The 21142-nt window shown below is 38.2% G+C and overlaps 1 protein-coding gene across 1 annotated transcript; it reads right to left on the bottom strand.

Moving 5' to 3' along the window:
* Positions 1 to 1460: 1460 nt before the first annotated feature.
* LOC113896398 (olfactory receptor 7A17-like) lies at positions 1461 to 13816 on the bottom strand. Its single transcript, XM_027548596.1, has 3 exons — positions 13320 to 13816; positions 3947 to 3958; positions 1461 to 2415 (listed from the first exon to the last, which is right to left on the bottom strand). The coding sequence occupies exons 1-3, from the start codon at positions 13814 to 13816 to the stop codon at positions 1461 to 1463; spliced, it is 1464 nt and encodes a 487-aa protein (XP_027404397.1).
* Positions 13817 to 21142: the final 7326 nt, after the last annotated feature.

Here is a 21142-nt window from a genome sequence, read left to right as displayed (position 1 = left end):
AATCAGGGAGTTATTTCATTTAGAGCAAGGCAAGGAGGAGCCATATTATCAGCAATATCAATAGAAGGCACATGACAGGCTTCAGTCCTTGGGGTCAAAAAAAGAGTCAAAGCAAAAGAGACACAGAAGTATAGAACAGTCTTTTGGATTCTGTGGGAGAGGGAGAGGGAGAGGGTGGAATTATTTGGGAGAATGGCATTTAAACATGTATAATATCATATATGAAATGAATTGTTAGTCCAGGTTTGATGCATGATACAGGATGCTTGGGGCTGGTGCACTGGGATGACCCAGTGGGATGGTGTGGGGAGGGAAGTGGGAGGAGGGTTCAGGTCGGGGAACACGTGTACACCCATGGCTCAAGTTGATGTGTGGCAAAACAAATACAATATTGTAAAGTAAAAAAAAAAAAAGAAGAAGAAGAATCAGTACAATGTGATGATGGTTAAAATGTAAAGAATGGATACAAAAGACATGAAGAATTAAAAGACTTTGGGTTAAAGATGTAAAAAAAAAAAAAGAGTCAAACACAACTTAGTGACTAAGCAACAACAGTTCAAGGTAATATCAATTCACCTTTTTATTTTAATTTCTGTTTCTGTGCAGAAATCACTAACAGACATGTATTTGATAATCGATTTTAATCAAGAGCTAGTGTTGGAGCTGTGTACACAAAGGTGAGTTAGAGAAGAGGATTACCCTAGTCAGGAGAATAAAAACAAATAGGCTGCTATAAGACACTGTATGTTAATTTATATTATTATGAAATGCAACTAAATTAGTAATATACTATGATTGGTGGACATATAGTGAAAAGCTGTGGTCTTAGATTTTCCTGTCATATAAACTTATCAACTGACTCTTTGGTAAGGACCCTGATACTGGGAAAGATTGAAGGCAGGAGGAGAAGGGGACAACAGAGGACGAGATGGTTGTATGGCATCACCAACTAGATGGACATGTTTGAGCAAGCTCTGGGAGTTGGTGATGGACAGGGAAGCCTGGCATGCTGCAGTCCATGGGGTCACAAAGAGTCGGACACAAGGGAGCAACTGACTTGAACTGTTAAACCTATCAATTGTATTTGTTTCCAAGTGTGTTTTTTCATAGAGTTTGTACAACCTAGTACTCTTGGGAAACCTAAGTAAATATTGCATGGGATTACATTTTTCATTTGAGAAAAATTATTAAGAATTGCATATAGTCCTACGAGATAAATGGGAATGTCCAAATATTTCTTTTCCAAGATGGCAAATAAATTAAGAATAATAGGAAGACAACAAAGGGGGAAACTCTCAGTATCACAGAGAGAAGAAAGCTTAATAAAGTGAGTTAACTTATATAGATAAATGGAAGCCAAAGAAATAAAAATTCCAGAAATAAATAGAAAGAGCAACTTCTACTTCAAAATGAAATTTTAAAAATTCACCATTTATGGCTCTGAGTTTTAAGCCCTGCAATCAGTGGCAGTTCTTCAGCCCCAGGACAATTAACTCTTTATTAGTTTCCTTCCCAAATATTTTCAGAGCTTTTTTAATGTCTTTATTCCTGAGACTGTACATGAAGGGATTCAGCATGGGTGTGACCACACTGTACATCACCGAGGCGATCACACTTGAGTGTGAGCTGTGAGTATCAGCAGAGGTAAGGTACACTCCCAGGACTGAACAAGAAAATAAGGAGACAATTGAGAGATGAGATGCACAGGTGGAAAATGCTTTATACTTCCCCTGAGCTGATGAGATTCCATTTATGCAGGCAATTATCTTAGAGTAAGAGTAAAGAATAGCACCAAGGGAACCACCACCCAGCACCACTGATACAAAATATACCACCATGTCACAGATGAAGGTGTCAGAACAGGCAAGTTTGATCATCAAGTTGGCTTCACAGAAAAAGTGGGGGATTACCTGCTTTGTACAGAAGGACAACTGTACCACCATTAAGCTTTGCATCAGGGCATATAGGAAACTCATAATAAAAGATGACAGAACCAGGAGACCACAGAGCCGGGGTTTCATGATGACCATGTAGTGTAGAGGGTGACAGATGGCCATATATCGATCATAGGCCATCATGGTCAGGAGGAAGACATCCAATCCCCCAAACAGTAAGAAAAAATACATCTGGATGATGCAGCCTTCGAAGGTTATGACTTTGCTGTGAGTCTGGATGTTCCACAGCATCTTTGGGATGATGGTGGAGGTGAAACAAATGTCTGCAAAGGACAGGTTGGAGAGGAAGAAGTACATGGGGGTATGGAGGTGGAAGTCTGAGCTGACAGCCAGGATGATGAGCAGGTTTCCAAACACAGTGATCAGGTACATGAAGAGGAAAAGTCCAAATATGAGAGGCTGCAGTTCTGGTTCATTTGATAATCCCAGAAGTAGAAATTCTGAAATCTGTGTATTATTACTAGGTCCATAAGATTGATGTGACAACTAGCAAAGGAAAAAAAAAATATATATATATATATGACTAATTTTCATACAAATAGCCATTACTAAAATAGGTGGAATTTTACAATTAATATTTTGAGGTTAAGCTACATATGTGTGTGTGTGTGTGTGTGTACATGCATACTAATTGGCTCAGCTGTGTTCCACTCTTTGCAACTCCCATGTACTGGAGGCCACCAGGCTCCTCTGTCCATGGAGCTTTTCAGGCAAGAACACTGGAGTGAGTTGCCAATATATATATTTTCTATGGGATTCATCCTGTTACATGGGTCTCTATGACTTCTTTGTCTGTGAGTTTTTGTCCTAGACTTTGCCTTTCAAAAATCCCTATAGTCCCATTACAGAGAAAGACTGTAAGCAAATATATACCATGCTGGGTGGTGTTAGGTGCTATGAATAAAGGAAAGATGCAGGTATAAAAGTGAGTGGATGGCACTTATTTTTCATTGAGAGTTCAGTTAATCTGCTAACTAGATGATGTTTGAAAACAGAATTCAAGGAAGACACAATAGATGACAAGAGTTTATCAGGTCATGTACATGTCCTGTAGGTAAAAGAACCTGCAATGATACTGAAGATCTTTTTCTAGATATTTAAGCTCAAAAGTAAGCCAGTGTTCAGGGGAATGTAAGAGGGAGGACGATAAAGGATTGTGTCAGAGGATGCTGAAAAATAAAGTGACTTTTGTGCTATTACTAAAACTTCAAAACATGGGGAAAACATCATCCAGTGTATTGTTCCTTGCTCTCTGTACATCTGCTTGAGGCTCAGAATAACTAATAAAGCAAATATATGTATATAATATATATACATGCATATATATATACACATACAAAAGTTTGTCTAGTCAAGGCTATGGTTTTTCCTGTGGTCATGTATGGATGTGAGAGTTGGACTGTGAAGAAGGCTGAACACCGAAGAATTGATGCTTTTGAACTGTGGTGTTGGAGAAGACTCTTGAGAGTCCCTTGGACTGCAAGGAGATCCAACCAGTCCATTCTGAAGGACATCAGCCCTGGGATTTCTTTGGAAGGAATGATGCTAAAGCTGAAACTCCAGTATTTTGGCCACCTCATGCGAAGAGTTGACTTATTGGAAAAGACTCTGATGCTGGGAGAGATTGGGGGCAGGAGGAGAAGGGGACGACAGAGGATGAGATGGCTGGATGGCATCACTGACTCGATGGACTTGAGTCTGGGTGAACTTCAGGAGTTGGTGACGAACAGGGAGGCCTGGCATGCTGCGATTCATGGGGTCGCAAAGAGTCGGACACGACTGAGCGACTGAACTGAACTGAACATATATACATATTATATATATATGTTAGTCTCTCAATCATGTCTGACTCTTTGTGACCTTATGGATTGTAGCCTGCCAGGCTCCTCTGTCCGTGGCAGTTTCCAGACAAAAGTACTGGAAAGGGTAGCCATTCCCTTCTCCAAGGGAGGATCTTCCTGACCCAGGGATCAAACCTGCGTCTCCTGCACTCGGGGCAGATTCTTTGCTGTCTGAGCCGCAAGGGAATATATGTATATACATCTCCAGATTGAAAAAAAAAAAAAAGAGTTACATCTTTATGATAACAAGTCATCCTATCAATTCAACATCCCATAGAAAAATCCGTGAAGAGAATAAACCCAGAACTTGCAAATGGAAATGCACAATATACAAAAATAGTGAAAGGATTTTAAAGGGAAATGGTAAAATACACTTCTAAATTGTATTAGACACATCCTTTTAAAATTAGGAAAATTTCATCAAATCTTGGATCTACCACGTAGTATCTATTTATAAAAGGCAATTTAATCATTCTATATTTTTACATGTTTACCCAAATAATGGGAAGAGTGGTATTTATCTTCCTGAGGTGGTTGACAATACACGCAAAAAGATTAGCCTCACCTTCCTATTTGCAAAAGAATGGTTGCCAGTGGTGATGAGTCTCCATGTTCAGTCCTGTGAATGACAGGGCAAAGAGAAAGCTGCTTGATGCAAGTGTTTAAGCAATAAATCCGAAGCTAACGCTGCAAGATGAATGTGCAAAGGGGAAAATGATGAAAGGAAGTGTGAAAGAGTGTCCAGGAGTGAAACATCCAGGAGTTTTCAAAATGTGAGTAGCACAGCCATAGCATCGAATATTAGGCAGACATTGAAATAGTGAATGAGCAAAACACTGGTGGACTGGAGGCAAGTCCATGAGGTTTTAATGAGTAAGAAGGAACAGTGGACACAAAGAAGAAACAAGACAGCATTAAAAAATAAAGAGTGCATATGACATGCACATAATTCTATTTATTTATTGAAATACAAGTATATGAATATATATGCAAATATATACATTATATATAGATTATATATCTACAGGAAAAGAAGTTTAAAAAGAATTTATAATGTAGAGAGTGTCAGTAAGAATTCAATTAGACTAGAATTAGTGGTTTCTATGCAGGTCAGGAAGCAACAGTTAGCACTGGACATGGAACAACAGACTGGTTCCAAATAGGAAAAGGAGTACATCAGGCTGTATATTGTCACCCTGCTTATTTAACTTATATGCAGAGTACATCATGAAAAATGCTGGGCTGAAAGAGCACAGGCTGGAATCAAGATTGCTGGGAGAATAACCTCAGATATTCAGATGACACCACCCTTTTGGCAAAAAGTGAAGAACTAAAGAACCTCTTGATGAAAGTGAAAGAAGAGAGTGAAAAAAGTTAGCTTAAAGCTCAACATTCAGAAGACTAAGATCATGGCATCTGGTCCCATCACTTCATGGGAAATAGATGGGGAAACAGTGGAAACAGTGGCTGACTTTATTTTTCTGGGCTCCAAAATCACTGCAGATGGTGATTGCAGCCATGAAATTAAAAGACATTTACTCTTTGGAAGGAAAGTTATGACCAACCTAGACAGCATATTGAAAAGCAGAGACATTACTTTGTCAACAAAGGTCCGACTAGTCAAGGCTATGGTTTTTTCAGTGGTCATGTATGGATGTGAGAGCTGGACTATAAAGAAAGCTGAGCACCAAAGAATCGATGCTTTTGAACTGTGGTGTTGGAGAAGATTCTTGAGAGTCCCTTGGACTGCAAGGAGATCCAACCAGTTCATCCTAAAGGAAATCAGTCCTGAATATTCATTGGAAGGACTGATACTGAAGCTGAAACTCCAATACTGTGGCCACCTGATGCAAAGAGCTGACTCATTTGAAAAGACCCTGATACTGGGAAAAATTGAAGGCAGGAGGAGTAGGGGACAACAGAGGACGAGATGGTTGGATGGCATCACCAACTCAATGGGCATGGGTTTGGGTGGACTCCAGGAGTTGGTGATGTACAGGGAGGCCTGGCATGCTGCAGTTCATGGGGTTGCAAAGAGTCAGACACGACCTGAGTGACTGAACTGAACTGAACTGAATCAACCATATGAAGCAAAATTGAATGACAATCCAAAACTAACTTATACAGCAAAATTATATGATAAAAATTTGACAGTAACATCATGGGTCTCTGGCTACAGATTAAATTTCCAATGACTTGGAAATGTAAGGATATAAGGGAAGGTCTTTTAAACTCATAGAAGAAGCAGTGCAGTGTAAGGATATAAGGGAAGGTCTTTTAAACTCATGGAAGAAGCAGTGCAGTGCCTAGTTTTATTTTCATCCTATATAAGAATATACTGATTCATATAAGTTTATGCAATGCAAGAGACACAGGAGATGAGGATTTGATCCTTTGTTTGGGAAGATTCCCTGAAGGAGAGCATGGCAACCCACTTCAATATTCTTGTCAGGATAATCCATAGACAGAGGAGCCTGGAGGGCTACAGTTCATAGGGTCGTAAAGAGTCAGAGATGACCTAGTGACTGAGCACGCTTCCACACATACAGAAGAATATTCACTTTCATTTTTGTTTCTATCAAAGATCTTTAAGAATACTAAAGTGACAGCTCAATTTTTCAGTAAAGAAAAATATGGAGAAAACAGAATAGACTGAGTGATATATTTGACCACATACTATGAATAAACACTCACAATCCCTTACATATACACCTGTACATTCATAAAAGAACTCAGTCTTAAACAGAGATTTGGTTGAAAAACTCCAGTTCCTTATTTGGGACAATGTAATAAAAAACAAGAATAAAAATTCTCCAACCCTTCCTACACAAATGTAAAGATTTTGTATAGACTATAATAGAGAATACAAATGAAAAAGTAATCCATAAATAGTATTCAGCTTCACAGGAAAATAAATGCAAAATAAAGCTATTTAGCATACTGCTTTTTAATTCTCAAAGATATTTTTAATCTGAATACCCAGAGTGAAAAAGAGATAATGTAACATTAATGTATCATGAACTTTTATTACAAAGTAATATTTGCAAACAATACATTGGTCTGGATCTTTCTTACAAATATAGAAATGTTTCAAAAGTAGCCCATCTTAAAAATTAAAAAAAAAAAAGAAATACCCACAATTCATCGGACTACCTCCACACCAAATGATTTTTATTTACTTTCTTTTTTTCCAAAACCCCTTAGATAAGTCCTGCTTTTACTAGAAGCACTATACACCAGCCGTTCTTGACTCTAATGGGTTACCTTCACTTAATAGTCAACAGTCACCCCTGTGAAGGTGCATGCTCACATCCCTTTTCAGCATGATAAATAAATGTATTAATTAGTTAATCAGAAAAGCAAACAACTAGCAATATCTTAGCATTGGGCCCAGCAAGCGGCTATCAGGTGACCTCAAGGATATGTTCTTGGATTTGATTTTCTCTGATCCTTTTCTGCAGTACCTCTTGGACTTGCTAACTCACCTGGTTGGGAACTCTGAGAGGAAGGTCACTGAGGGGAACTCCAAACTCCTCCTGGATGGTTAATGATGGAGACTGACACTCTGGCTCCTCAAAAGACAGCAGGAAGGAGGGTGACAAGAGTCTCCCAGCCATACTTAGGACTCCAAGAGCAACTACCATGCCCCATGCAGTCCAAGGTTGTACAGGCTGAGGGATACAGCAGAGGAGATATTTATAGCTCCCCTTGTCTGCTCATCAGCACATTTCTGTCTTGTTACTCCAAAGCCTAAGCACATGATTTCCCAGTGGGACACTAGTCTGAAGACGGAAGGGAATGTCTTGGAGACTCTGGGTTTCCAAGAGACCAGGTTAGAGTCAAGAGAATCCACAGCTTATTATCATAGTTCTTCCTTGTGGACATTCTGAATTATTCAGTCTAACCTTCCAGCACCTCATCTCAAACCTGACTTAAGATTTTCTCCAAATTTAAGACTACATTACATACTTGCATAGATTAGATTCCTTGAGACTATAAAGTATTTTGTAGTAGAGACACAGCCCCTGATGGCTAGAGAAAATTGCTCTTCTCTTTAACAAGGTCAAGGAGGATAACTTTATTCCTTTGGTACAAACCTTGAGCTCTGCACACCTCAGTTTCATGCCACATTGTTCAAAATCATTTGGAATTTCATAATTATATCACAAGTTAAGAATTGTCATTTAGTACCTCACATTGAAATGTTTATTAATTGTAAGGTATATATTTGGATTTTTTCCCTCTGTAATATTTACTCCGAATAGGAAAGTAGATATGTTCTTCCTTATAGCTTCCAGAAGAAATCCAGTACCACAATCATTTTGACTTTGCCCAATGAGACTCATTCAGTCTTTTGACCTCCAGAATTGTAGGAGCATAAATGTGTTTGTTTAAATCATTAGTGTGGTAATTTTACATTTGCATTAGGAACTGGCTATAGATATTTATTCAACTTCACTGGTTGTTCAGTCGGTAATCTACCTACAATGTAGAAGATACCAGTTCAGTCCCTGGTCCAGGAAGATCAGGTGGAGAAGGAAATGGCAACCCACTCCAGTATTCTTGTCTGGAGAATCCAATCGACAGAGAAGCCTACAGTCCGTAGGGTCATGAAGAGTCAGACACGACTTATCGACTAAACCACCACCAACACCATAGACATTTAGCCAATAAAATTGTGTTCAAGAAACTGAGATTACATTTCTGAGTGTATTCATTTAGCTTCCCCTGGGGAAAGACATACTGTGTTGTAATCTCCTCTTAAGTAGAAGAGGAAATTTAAATTCAATTTGGGGATATTCACACTTTTTAGATGATAAAGATTTTCTCATTGCATAAATGTAAATGTGCTTTAGATTGCGATGTCCTTGAGACATTAATATAGGAAAAGTAATTATTTAATTTGTTGTCTACCATTTATACATATTAATTCTTCTGATCCAAGAACATATGATATTGCTCCATTTATTTGTGCCTACTTCCACTTCTTTCATGAAAGTCTTAAAAATGGTTTAGTGTATAGGAATTTGACCTCTTGGTTAAATTGATTTCTGAATATTTTTACATTCTTTTTGATGCTATTGTAATTGAGAGTTTTCTTTTCTAGATTGTTCATTGTTAATGTATATAGACATAATTGATTTTTACATATTGATTTTCTATCCTGCAAACTTACTGAATTTGTTTACATGTTATAATGTTTTTTGATGGAGACTTAAGGTTTTCATATAGATAGATAGATAGATAGATATAAAGATTTATCTTCTTCACGCAGAAAAATTAATGTTTTTCCTTTCAATTAGGATGCCTTTATTTTCTTTCCTAGGTACTCTAATGAGAACTTTCAGGACTATGTTGAATAGAAGTTGTAAGAGTGGACCCTCTTGTCTTGTGTCTGATCTTAAAGAATATGTTTTCAATTTTTTACCAGTCAGTATAGTGTCATCTATGGGCTTTTCATATATGGTCATTTTACTGTTGAGGTTCATTCCTTCTACATTGACTTTGGTAGAATTTTTATCACGAAAGAATGTTGAATTTTGTCAAATTATTCTTCTGCATCTATGGTTATTAACATATGATGTTTACCTTTAATTCCATTCATATGGTGTATTACATTGATTGATATGCTTTTGTTGAACCACACTTGTGTCCCAGAGATTAACCCCATGTGATCCTTGGTTATGATCCATTTAATGCTCCATAGAACTTGGTTTACAATATCTTGTTTAGAAATTTTTAATGTATATTCATCCAATATATTGGACTATAGTTTCCTTTTTCCTTCTTTAAAGATTTTTTAACTTTTAAAATTAGCTTTATTGAGGTATGATTCACATGCCATCCAATTTGCCAATTTTAAATGTACAATTCAATTTTTTTAGCACATTCTTAGATATCTACAACCATCAACAGTTTTAGAACATTTCCTGATAGAATTCATGAAGCAGTTGTTAGAATCTGCTTATCTATGATTCCCTTCAAGAGTCCCGGCTGCTGTTATTCCAGTCTCTCTCTACCCCCTTGTCATGAAGGTTATGTCAGTTTTCTGGATGGACATGTAGTCACTGAGTCTCCTGCACAGCTGGGGACGCTTGACTCTCACTCATATGCTTTCACTTTTTTTGTGGGAGAAATCAGAAGACCAAACGTTGCACATGGCATTGACCTGTTCCACCTCAGAGGAGGCATGATGCCAGAGAAACTAGCTAACTTGAAACATAAAGAAAGACAGACACCCTCAGTGAGAGTCATGAATGAGGATGTGAGAAACAACTTGCCTGGAAAAGACTAACAGGAGCAGCAAAAATGTAATAATTTATGTTTTTGCATAAAATATTAATCAATTTCTAGAGGTCAGGTATGGACTTGCTGTATGAGAAGAAGTACATTGCAGGGGGTATTATTTCACTGCAACTACTAGATAGTCATGCAAGTTGACAGACCAGGAAAAGTTGATTGTCAAATAAAGCTCTTGGGCAAATAATTACAGAAGCTGGCAGTTTGTAGTTGGGCTGAGAAATTTTATATATGGAAAGAATCAAGATGATACATGTGGGACACACCAGTATCTAATATAGATACATGTAGCATGGTTCATCCCTTGGGGATTTGTTGAAAATCTACTATTCTTGAATTTATTGATGTGAGGTGAGCACACAGGTATGGAGTGAGCACATTGGGATGATAGGATGATACACAATGTACACAATGTTGTACTCAGCTATATGGACTTATGAGCATTTGAATAGTGATCAGAGCACCTCCAGCTATTTAATTTCACTTGATAAGAAAGGCATTGTAATAAACTATATGATATAGGATGTTATGCAGCAATAGCTAACTGAAACAACAAAGCAAACAGTAATGAGAGCACGCATAAAAACCCACTGCTTTTTATTTTTGGCATACATCTTGATTTGGGGACAATATTCATGATTATTATTTAAACTTGTTTCAGATAACTAGATTATCAATTGGTTCATTGGTTTCTCCTTAATGAGGAACTTGTTCTAAGAAACTTGGAATGGTTGGAAGGATATGCACATTGTGCCAAAGTAAATGGTGATCTGGAATCACATGACTAGGAGAAATTTCAGCTTGCTTGTGAGTCATCCTTTGATCCTGAAGAATGAAGGTTCCTGAGGAGGAAGGACATATGAAATCATTCAGCTTGATATTGTTCATTCACTGCTCATGATTCTTTAGTGGTTATGATGAAATTTAGAAAAGTGAAGATCCTTCGTTCAGAGCAACAGAGGAGTCATAACTGTAATCAGGACAGGAAATTTTAAAGTCAAAGTTGAGTGATCCAGGAAAACAATTATAAAACACACGAACCAATAACTAACTCCAATGTATAGACTCCCTCTCTCAGACACCAATTTTCCACTTTTCAATGAGTAGATATATATAGATAGAAATTTTTTACATGTAAGGTTGAAAATTTGCTATGACATATTTAAGGTTATCTGTGACAATAGGACCATACTGTTGCTGTTGTTCAGTTGATGTTATGTCTGACTCTGTGACCCCATGGACTGCGGCAGGCCAGGCTTCCCGGTCCTTCACCATATACCAGCGTTTGCTCAAGCTCATGTCCGTTGAGTTGGTGATGCCATCCAACCATCTTATCCTGTCATCCCCTTCTTCTGCCTTCAATCTTTCCCAGCATCAGGATCTTTTCCAATGACTCTGCTCTTCACATGAGTTTACCAAAGTATTAGAGCTTCAGCTTCAGCATCAGTTCTTCCAGTGAATATTCAGGGTTGGTTTCTTTTAGGATTGACTGGCTTGATCTCCTTGCAGTTAAGGGACTCTCAAGAGTCCTATCCAACACCACAGTTTGAAAGCATCAGTTCTTTAGTGCTTGACTTTATGGTTCAACTCTCACATCCATACAAAACTACTGAAAAAACCATAGCTTTGACTATTTGCACCTTTGTTGGCAAAGTAATGTCTCTGTTTTGTAATATGCTGTCTAGATTTTTCATAACTTTTCTTCCAAGGAGCAAGAGTCTTTTAATATCATTGCTGTAGTCACCATTAGAAGTGATTTTGGAGCACAAAGACCATATTAGGTCAGTCTGTTTATTCACATTTGCATTTCAATATAGATTTTACTGGGAGATACACATTTGATGATGATTTTTAATAGGTGACTATGATAGATACTCGGAGAAGGCAATGGCACCCCACTCCAGTACTCTTGCCTGGAAAATCTCATGGACGGAGGAGCCTGGTAGACTGCAGTCCATGGGGTCTCTAGGAGTCAGACACGACTGTATAACTTTCAAGTAGACAACCTGAGCGACTTCACTTTCACTTTTCACTTTCATGCATTGGAGAAGGAAATGGCAAGCCACTCCAGTGTTCTTGCCTGGAGAATCCCAGGGATGGGGGAGCCTGGTGGGCTGCTGTCTATGGGGTCACACAGAGTTGGACACGACCGAAGCGACTTAGCAGCAACAGCATGGTAGATACTAGGGACACGGGTTGAACAAGCAGCATATAACCCCAGAAGAGCAGTTATAAAACTCAATAGTATGAATAAAGTTGATATTACCAAAATATCATGGAAATAAGGTTATGATATAGACAAAAAATGAGAGACTCAAAATAACAAACTGATTTGGATTTCACTCTGCAATGGAATTATATAGGTTACTCTAGCTGCTAAGTGTGGTCTTTCTATGTGAGTGATACAACTCAAGACAATTCTTTATGGAAAATTTAAAAAAAATTACTTGGGAAGATAGCTCTCATTTAAAGGGAAAAAATGAGGAACAAAAATTTTCCCATGAAGTAAATGGAAATTTTCAAATATTCCTTATCCAATTTCAGAAAAAAATAAGAAACTTAGAGAAGAAAGGAAAGGTATCCATATACCAGACAGAATAGAAAGCTTAATCAAGTGACTTACTTAAATTATATGGAGAAGTTGAAATCAAAGAAATAGAAAGACCAGGAAATAAATGTAAGGAATAAGAGCTCTTTCTGCAATCTGATCAAGAATCACAATTTCTGCCTCTAATGCTTTGAGTGCTGTAATAACTGACACTTCTTCAGCCCCAGGACAATTGGCCCTTTTACAGCTGCTATCCCAAAGAATCTTCTTAGAAATCTCTTTATGTCTTTGTTTCTCAGACTGTAGATGAAGGGGTTCAGCATGGGTGTGACCACTGTGTACATCACAGAGGCTGTTGCACTTGAGTGTGAGCCATGGGTAACAGCAGAGCTAAGGTACACTCCTAAGCCTGTACAATAAAACAAGGAGACGACTGAGAGGTGAGATGCACAGGTGGAAAAGGCTTTATACTTCCCTCGAGCTGATGAGATTCCACATATGGAGAAAACTATCTTAGAGTAAGAGTAACATATCCCAGTGAATGGACCACCACCAAACAGCCCAATTGCAAAATACATCATCACATTATTGAGAAAGGTATTAGAACAGGCAAGTTGGATCACATCTTTGAATTCACAGAAAAAGTGGGGGATTTCCAAGATGGTACAGAAAGACAGTCGTAATGCCAGTAAGCTTTGTAACAAGGAATTCAAGGCACCTATTAGCCATGATATCAGCACCAGCAGTCCACAGAGAACAGGGTTCATGATGACTGTGTAGTGCAGGGGGTGGCAGATGGCTATGAAGCGGTCATAGGACATCACAGTCAGAAGAAAATTGTCCAACTGTACAAACAGTAGGAAAAAATACATCTGGGTGAGGCAGTCTTCGTAGGTAATGACTTTGGTTTGAGTTATTATATTCAGCAGCATCTTTGGAATAGTGGTGGAGGTGAAGCAGATGTCTACAAAGGACAGGTTGGAGAGGAAGAAGTACATGGGGGTGTGGAGGTGGGAATCTGAGATGATAGCCAGGATGATGAGCAGATTTCCAAACACAGTGATCAGGTACATGGATAGGAAAAGGCCAAATATAAGGAGCTGAAATTCTGGTTCCTTTGAGAATCCCAGAAGAACAAATTCTGAAATTTGTGTATTGTTGCCTGGTACCATGTGGTAGTGATCACTACTAGGACAGAAAGAAAAATGACTAATTTTTACACATATACACCTTAGCATAGTGAAATGCTGTAAATTATATTCAGTCATTTTAAATGGCCTTCTGTGACATCATAAGTGTTATCAATTCATTTCAGTTCAGTTGCTCAGTCATATCTGACTCTTTGCGACCCCATGGACTACAGCCCACCAGTCTCCTCCATCCATGGGATCCTTCAGGCAAGGATACTGGAGTGGGTTACCATTCCCTTTTCCAGGGGACCTTCCTGACTCAGGGATTGAACCCTGGTCTCCTGCATTGCAGGCAGACTCTTTATGGTCTGAGCCACCAGGGAAGCTGTGACAACAATGAATAGAAATTCCCATAGGCAGGTTTTCCACCAACAGGTACTCTTATTACACAGTTTAAATGCAAAATTCTCTCATACATTTGAGGAATTTATGTTGAATACTGTCTCTTGGCCTTCTCAGGTGGCTCAGTGTTAAAGAATCCACCTGCCAATGCAATAGATGAGAGTTCAATACCTGGGTCAGGAAGATCCCCTGAAGAAGGAATGGCAACCCACTCCAGTATTCTTGTCTGGGAAATCCCATGGATAGAGGAGCCTGGCAGGCTATAGTCCATGAGATTGCAAAAGAGTCAGACATAAATTAACTATTAAACAATAATTGACTGTATTCTGGGCTAAAATTATAGGATGTTGACAATGAGACTCCCAATGATAAATAATAAAGGAATAATATAAATTAGCAAACAAAAAGTATATACCTGGTGATAGGTTTTAGGGGAAAAAATAAGTATAAATAGAGTGAATGAAGGTGTTACATTTGAATGCAAGTTTAACCAGATCTGCAAACTAGGAGAAATTTGAACAGAAGCCTGAAGAAAGACAAAGCAGAGACACAAAGTTACCTGGTGAAATAGTGTGCCCTGTTGGAGAAAGAGTCAGTGAGAAGGTCCTAAGTATGTCACTTGCTTCAAATTCTAGACTTAAAAGGAAGGCAAAGTGTCTAGGGGAATAAGCAAGAGGGAGAGTTATGAGAGATGGTGTCAGAGGCTGCTGAGGAACAATGCGACCTCCCTGCTACAGGTGAGACCTTAATTCACATGTTGTTCCTCTCACATTTTTTTGTTTGTTTTGATTCATTCCTCTGAGTAGAAGTGGATCCACTCCTTATGCCCTTCTGCTGTTAACATTGCAGGATTTGTCCATTTTGGAGTACATAAACTCAGGTATCACTGCCCAGAGAAAAGCTCATTGCAAACACACACAAATACAGCATATTATGGTTTGCTGGGTTTGTTACTTCTTGGCTTTTCCTACTTCCAATCACAATAATTAAGACATTGTGCTATCTACTAATAGCAAATTATCTTTACCATAAAGAATGTAGAAATAGTACCTAAATTAAAGTTGGCAAGCCTCTTGAGGAAGTGGCATTCTGTTTAATATGAGCTCTTTTTTTGCCTTCTCTGAAAATAAAATTTATGTGGGCTGCCCTGGTAGCTCAGATGGTAAAGAATCTGCCTGTAGTGTGGGAGACCCAGGTTTGATCCCTGGACAAGAAGTTAAAAAAAAAAAAAAAACACTGAGAGAGAAGAAAGAATAGAACATGTGGAGGAAAATAAACACTGCCTATATATCCCAACTCTTGGTGGTTGCCTTGCTCTAGGGCACTGTCCTTGGAGTATGTGTATCTCAGTTCTGCAGGTATTTCATCTTCTTGGATAAGTCTGATGGCCTCAGTGATCTACACTATGGTAACCCCCATGCTGAACCCCTTTATTTATAAAACAAGATCTAATAAGCTCAGGCAGTCTCTGGGAGACAGTGAAAAAGAGAGACTCCTTGGTTTCAGCAGCATCCCAATCCCAGTTATACTCCCTTGATGCCCAGAATACTTAATAAGGTACCCTAAAGGAATTTATCAAAGGAAACATGAATCATTATCTTTGTAATGATAATGCATTTTACTAACTGAACTCTACTAGAAAAAGGAGCAAAAGGAATTAGCCCACAATTTACAACAGAAAATATACAATGTTCAACAATAGATGAGGATTTTAAACTTAAGTGGTATAGAGGTTCTAAATGATTTTAAATGAAAAGTTTTTGAGTCAGAAAACCCCTGTTTGAATCTCAGAACTACCGTCTATCAGCTGTTTGTAATTAGTGAGACTACAGACCCATTCTAACTGTTAATATCTTTACACAAAAAGTGAGGGAAGAGGTATCCATTCGTCTAAGTTGGTAGACAAATTTACTCAATGTGTATACAAAACTTAACATACTTGTTTCATGTCACTAAGTGAATGATCATAACTTGTGATGAGTTTGGCTGATTATTTTCTTCTACCTCACAAATGTCTCCATTGCCTTCCCACCACTTGGTAACGAAGAGTTGCAAACTAAAGCTCAGTAGTATATCATCTTGCATATCAAATACAGCTTTTTCATGTGAACACTCAATGTGAGAGAAGATACTGTGAAATGTATGTCTCAAGAACTCTGTTCCAAGGCAATACCTAATTCAATAGATGTGGGGAAAAAATGGAAGATGCCAAATATATCCCATCTTAGAATGCTGAAAAAAGGTGTATGTTTCACTGCTCATGCCTCCAAACCTAGGTTTCTTTTTCTCTGTAACTATGAACTTCTAACCTGCTCTACTTTACCTAAACCAGTTTGAGGTCCCAATTCCTCCTTCATTCATGTCTCCGAATCAGACTTCCATTCCCATCGCTTAATTGTCAGCAAAGACTCTTGTGTTGCTGAGTCTATCAGACACTTCTCATTTGAACATTAAATAAGAAAATTATAATTAGTCAACCGAGCAAAACAGCATGACTAATATCTCTGCTCTGTTATAAGATGATTAGGCACTCAGGTGACCTCAGGTAAAAGTTTTCTACTTCCATTCTCTCTGAACCTTTCTTGAAGTACCTATAGAACTCTCACACTCACCTAGATGGGGACTATGAGAAGAAAGTTCCTGTGTGGAAATTCAAATTCCTCCCTGGATGGTGAATGATGGACTGGAGCTCTGTTCCCAAGCAGGTCAGAAGGAAAGAGAGAAGCATTGGTCCTTATTCAGATGTAGGACTTCAAAACCAACAACCCATGTCCTGTGCAGGTCTAGGTTGTATAGACTGAGGGACTGCAGCAGAGGAGATACTTACTGCTCCCTGTGTCTGCTCATTAGGCACTGTTTCCATTGTTACTCCCACCTCTGAGCACAACACTTCCCTGTGGGCACTGGTCTAGTTAGACAAGAAATTATTCTTATGATACTCTGTTCCAAGGAGACCAGGTTAGATGTCAGGAGAATCTAGTTCATATTGTTGTTGTTGTTCAGTTGCTAACTTATGTCTGACTCTGTGACCCCATGGACTGTAGCTCTCCAGGCTTCCCTGTCCTTCACTATCTCCCAGAGTTTGCTCAAACTCATGCCCCTTGAGTCAGTGATGCCATCCAACCATCTCATCCTCTGTCATCCCCTTCTCCTCCTGCATTCAGTCTTTCCCAGAATTAGGGTCTTTTCTAATGAGTTGGCTCTTCGCATAAGGTGGCAAAATGTTGGAGTTTCAGCTTCAGCATCAGTCCTTCCAATGAATATTCAGGGTTGATTTCATTTAAGATTGACTGGTTTGATCTTGCAGTCCAAGGGACTCTCAGGGGTCTTCTCCAGCTCCACAGTTCTAAAGCATCAATTCTTGAGTGTTCAGCCTTTTTTGTGATTCAGTTCTCACATCTGTACATGACTACTGGAAAACCATAGCTTTGACTATAGGAACCTTTGTCAGCAAAGTGATGTCTCTGCTTTTTAATACACTGTCTAGGTTTTTCATAGCTTTTTTCCCAAGGAGGAAGTATCTTTTAATTTCACGGTTGCAATCACCATCCACAGTGATTTTGGAGCCCAAGAAAATAAATGAAAATGTAGAATTCCTCTCCTGAGGGTGCAATTATTATACCACTGTCACTGTCAGATAGCCATGCAAGTAGGCAGAGAGATTTTGTTGGTCAGGTAAAGCCCCCAGGTAAAGAGATTTAGGAGGTAACTATTGGCAGTTGTACTTAAAACCTCAGAAATGTAAAGGATCAAGGTGATATGGGTGGGACTCACAGGGCCTCTGCTTTCCTTGTGGCTCAGTGGTAAAGAATCCATCTGGAATGCAGGAGATTTGGGTTTAATCCCTGGGTTGGGAGGTCGTCTGGAGAAGGAAATGGCAACTAACTCCAGTATTCTTGCCTGGAAAATTCCATGGACATAGGAACCTGGAGGCTGTAGTCCATGGAATTGCAGAGTCATAAACAACTGAGTGTGCACACACACCACACACACACACAAATATAAACACTACTATGTATTATATATTATATATATTATATATTATAATATATAATACAGTATTCAGTATATATTGTATATGGTATATATACTATATAATATGTATTTTACAATATGTAGTGTATATTATATAGTATATATTATATATCTATTATATGTAATAATGAATGACATTTATATTGTTAATCACTGAACATTTAATGATCATAAAAATTTTAATTTTGTTTAGAGCAATGGAAAGAGTAGCATCTACAGGCATCATTGAAATATTTCAAGATGAAATCAGGAAGAAAATTCAATAAAAAACAACTTAAGCATAACAAACCATCACCTCAGTGAAACACATCCTTCCACAGGGACATCGATCTTCCATACTTCAATGTGTGAGTGTATAGCATAATAAGTATTCCACTTAGTAATACAAAGAAAATTTAAAAATTTTCTTTGTATTCATGTTTTCCCTAACTCAAAAGCCATATTAAGTATAATAAGTAACATTAAATAAATAAATTTTATTTAATCAAATTTGTTTCAGTGTAGACTCCGCCTGCTGATGTGTATTTGGTGACCATTTCAACAGTCACTCAAGCAGGCACTGTGGACATGGAGCTGAATAAGAGAATAGGATCCTTTTGAGGAGAGTAAAACTCAATGCCCACATATACACACACTATTATTTAAGTCTACAAATGGCTGCCGACTCTAGTTTTCTTGCCTGGAAATTTCCATGGACAGAGGAGCCTGGCAGGCTATATAGTTCATGGGGTCACAAAAGTTGGACACAACTGAGAGACTAACACTTTCACTTTATCAGAACAAACAGTTAAAATATGACATACAAAGGAATGATTTACACAAAGGTGAAAAAAATTATGGTCTCAGATTTTCCTCTAGTAAAAAATTCTACAAATTATTTTGGTTTTTAACTGTATTTCTTAAAATGAGTAATATAACGACAACTACTGTTTTGGGAAAACAAGAAAAAATTACTTGGGATAAAAAATGCATCACCATGTTATTAAGAAAAATGTCAGAACAGAAATTATCATTGAGAAATTGATCTCTCACCCTATAAAGAACTGAAAATTTCCATATATTTCTATGCAAAGATAGGCAAAGTTTGTAAATTTAAAAATATACAAATAAAAAAAACTGGCTTTATATTAGACTGAGGAGAAAGTTTAATAAAATGAGTTACAGACACTGCATAAAGAATTTTAATTAAAAAAATAAAAATCCCAGGAAGTAAATGGACAGAACGAAGCTGATTCTACAATGATCAAAGTACCACAATTTTTAGTTCCAAGGCTTTGAACTGTGCAGTTGAGAGTATTTTATCACACCCAGGATATCTGTCCATTTTATTCTTGTCATCATACAGGAACTCTTCTGAACTTCATTTATGTTTTTATTCCTCAAACTCTAGAGAAATGGGCCCGTCATGAGTTTGACACCTATGTACATCACTGAGGCTTTTGCACTTAAGTTTGAGCTGTGGGTAGCCACAGAACTAAGATATATTCCTAAGCGCCTACAATAAAATAAAGAGACACCTGAGAGCTGAGATGCACAGGTGGAAAATGCTTTATTCTTTCACTGAGGTGAAGAGATTGCATATATGGAGGATACTAATTTAACAAGGGGATCACCAGCCAGCAGCACTGATGCAAAATACATCACTGAGTTATTAAGAAAGGTGTCAAAACAGAACATGAATAATTTTCACACCAGTGGGCATTACCCATATTACTTAACCTGAACAATTTTTATTTTGCAGTCAATATTGATTTTAATTGGCTATAGATAAGTTCTTCTTGAGATTATGCCCCACTCATTTCATCTCTGCATAGGAAATTTTGCCCCATTCTCAGCATATTCTCAAAAATATCATACATGCTGCAATTGTAGGAAGAAATTCTTGCATGTATTTGAGGAACATATTTCAAGTGCCAACCACATTCCGAGAACACATAGGCAATAAGCATAGGGTGCTTAAAAATAAATACCCCACCATCCAATGACAGTGAAAATGATATGCAAATAAGTATATCAGGTGGTGACAAATGCTATGAAGGAAACAAATCCATGTATTAAAAAAAAATCTTGGTAGGAGATATTATCTTGTGCTGAGTGTTCAAATAAGGCTGGCAAACAGGTGATAATTCAGCAGGTACCTCAAGAAGGAAAGAGAATGGTGTAGTATGACCTCAGGAGGAGCATGTGCCTGGCAGAGGGAATGGCCACTGCCATGGACCTGAGGAAGATATTTGTTCCACATGTTCAAATGCAAACAAGGAAGCCACTGGGGCAGAGGGATAAGCAAGATGGGGAGTGATTAGAGATGGTGTCAGGGATGCTGAGGAACAAGGTGGCTTCCCTGATACATATTACATTTCAGTCCACAGAGAATCCCTTTTTGTATGTTCTTTCTTGCATTTGATTAATTTGTTGCCAAGGCTTCCTGTGAATTCAAACAAATTTCTTAATACTATCTGTTGACTGAATTTCTGACCTCCGTGTTACGTCACCTTAATATATAAGCCCAGGTGCCTCTGCTTTAGGAACTGCTCTCAAGCCACAGGGCACAGACACATACCAAATCCTCCTGGGCTGTGTTACTACCATGCACTTCTCACCCAGAACTACCTGCCTGTGTCATTACAATTGAGGCTGGTCAAATCAGATTATCTTTCTCTTAAATAATGTATAAATGGTACCCAGAAATTCCACTTCCTAAGCTTTCCATGGACCAATAAACCAGGGGTTCCTTTTAGGTATGAGTTTTTCTGCCATGTATTTTTAAAAATAAATTAAAAAGTAAGAGAGAGCGCTTCCCTGATGGTCCAGTGGTTACGAATCTGTCTGCCAACCTGAGGGACACAGGTTTGAGCACTGCTCCCAGAAGATCCCATATGCCACTTGGCAACTAAGTCCATTCATCACAACTGCTGAAACCTGTGCGCCTAG

This window comes from Bos indicus x Bos taurus, chromosome 7, assembly GCF_003369695.1.
Source record: "Bos indicus x Bos taurus breed Angus x Brahman F1 hybrid chromosome 7, Bos_hybrid_MaternalHap_v2.0, whole genome shotgun sequence".
NCBI classification, from domain to species: domain Eukaryota; kingdom Metazoa; phylum Chordata; class Mammalia; order Artiodactyla; family Bovidae; genus Bos; species Bos indicus x Bos taurus.
This window is presented reverse-complemented; position numbering and strand designations above follow the sequence as displayed.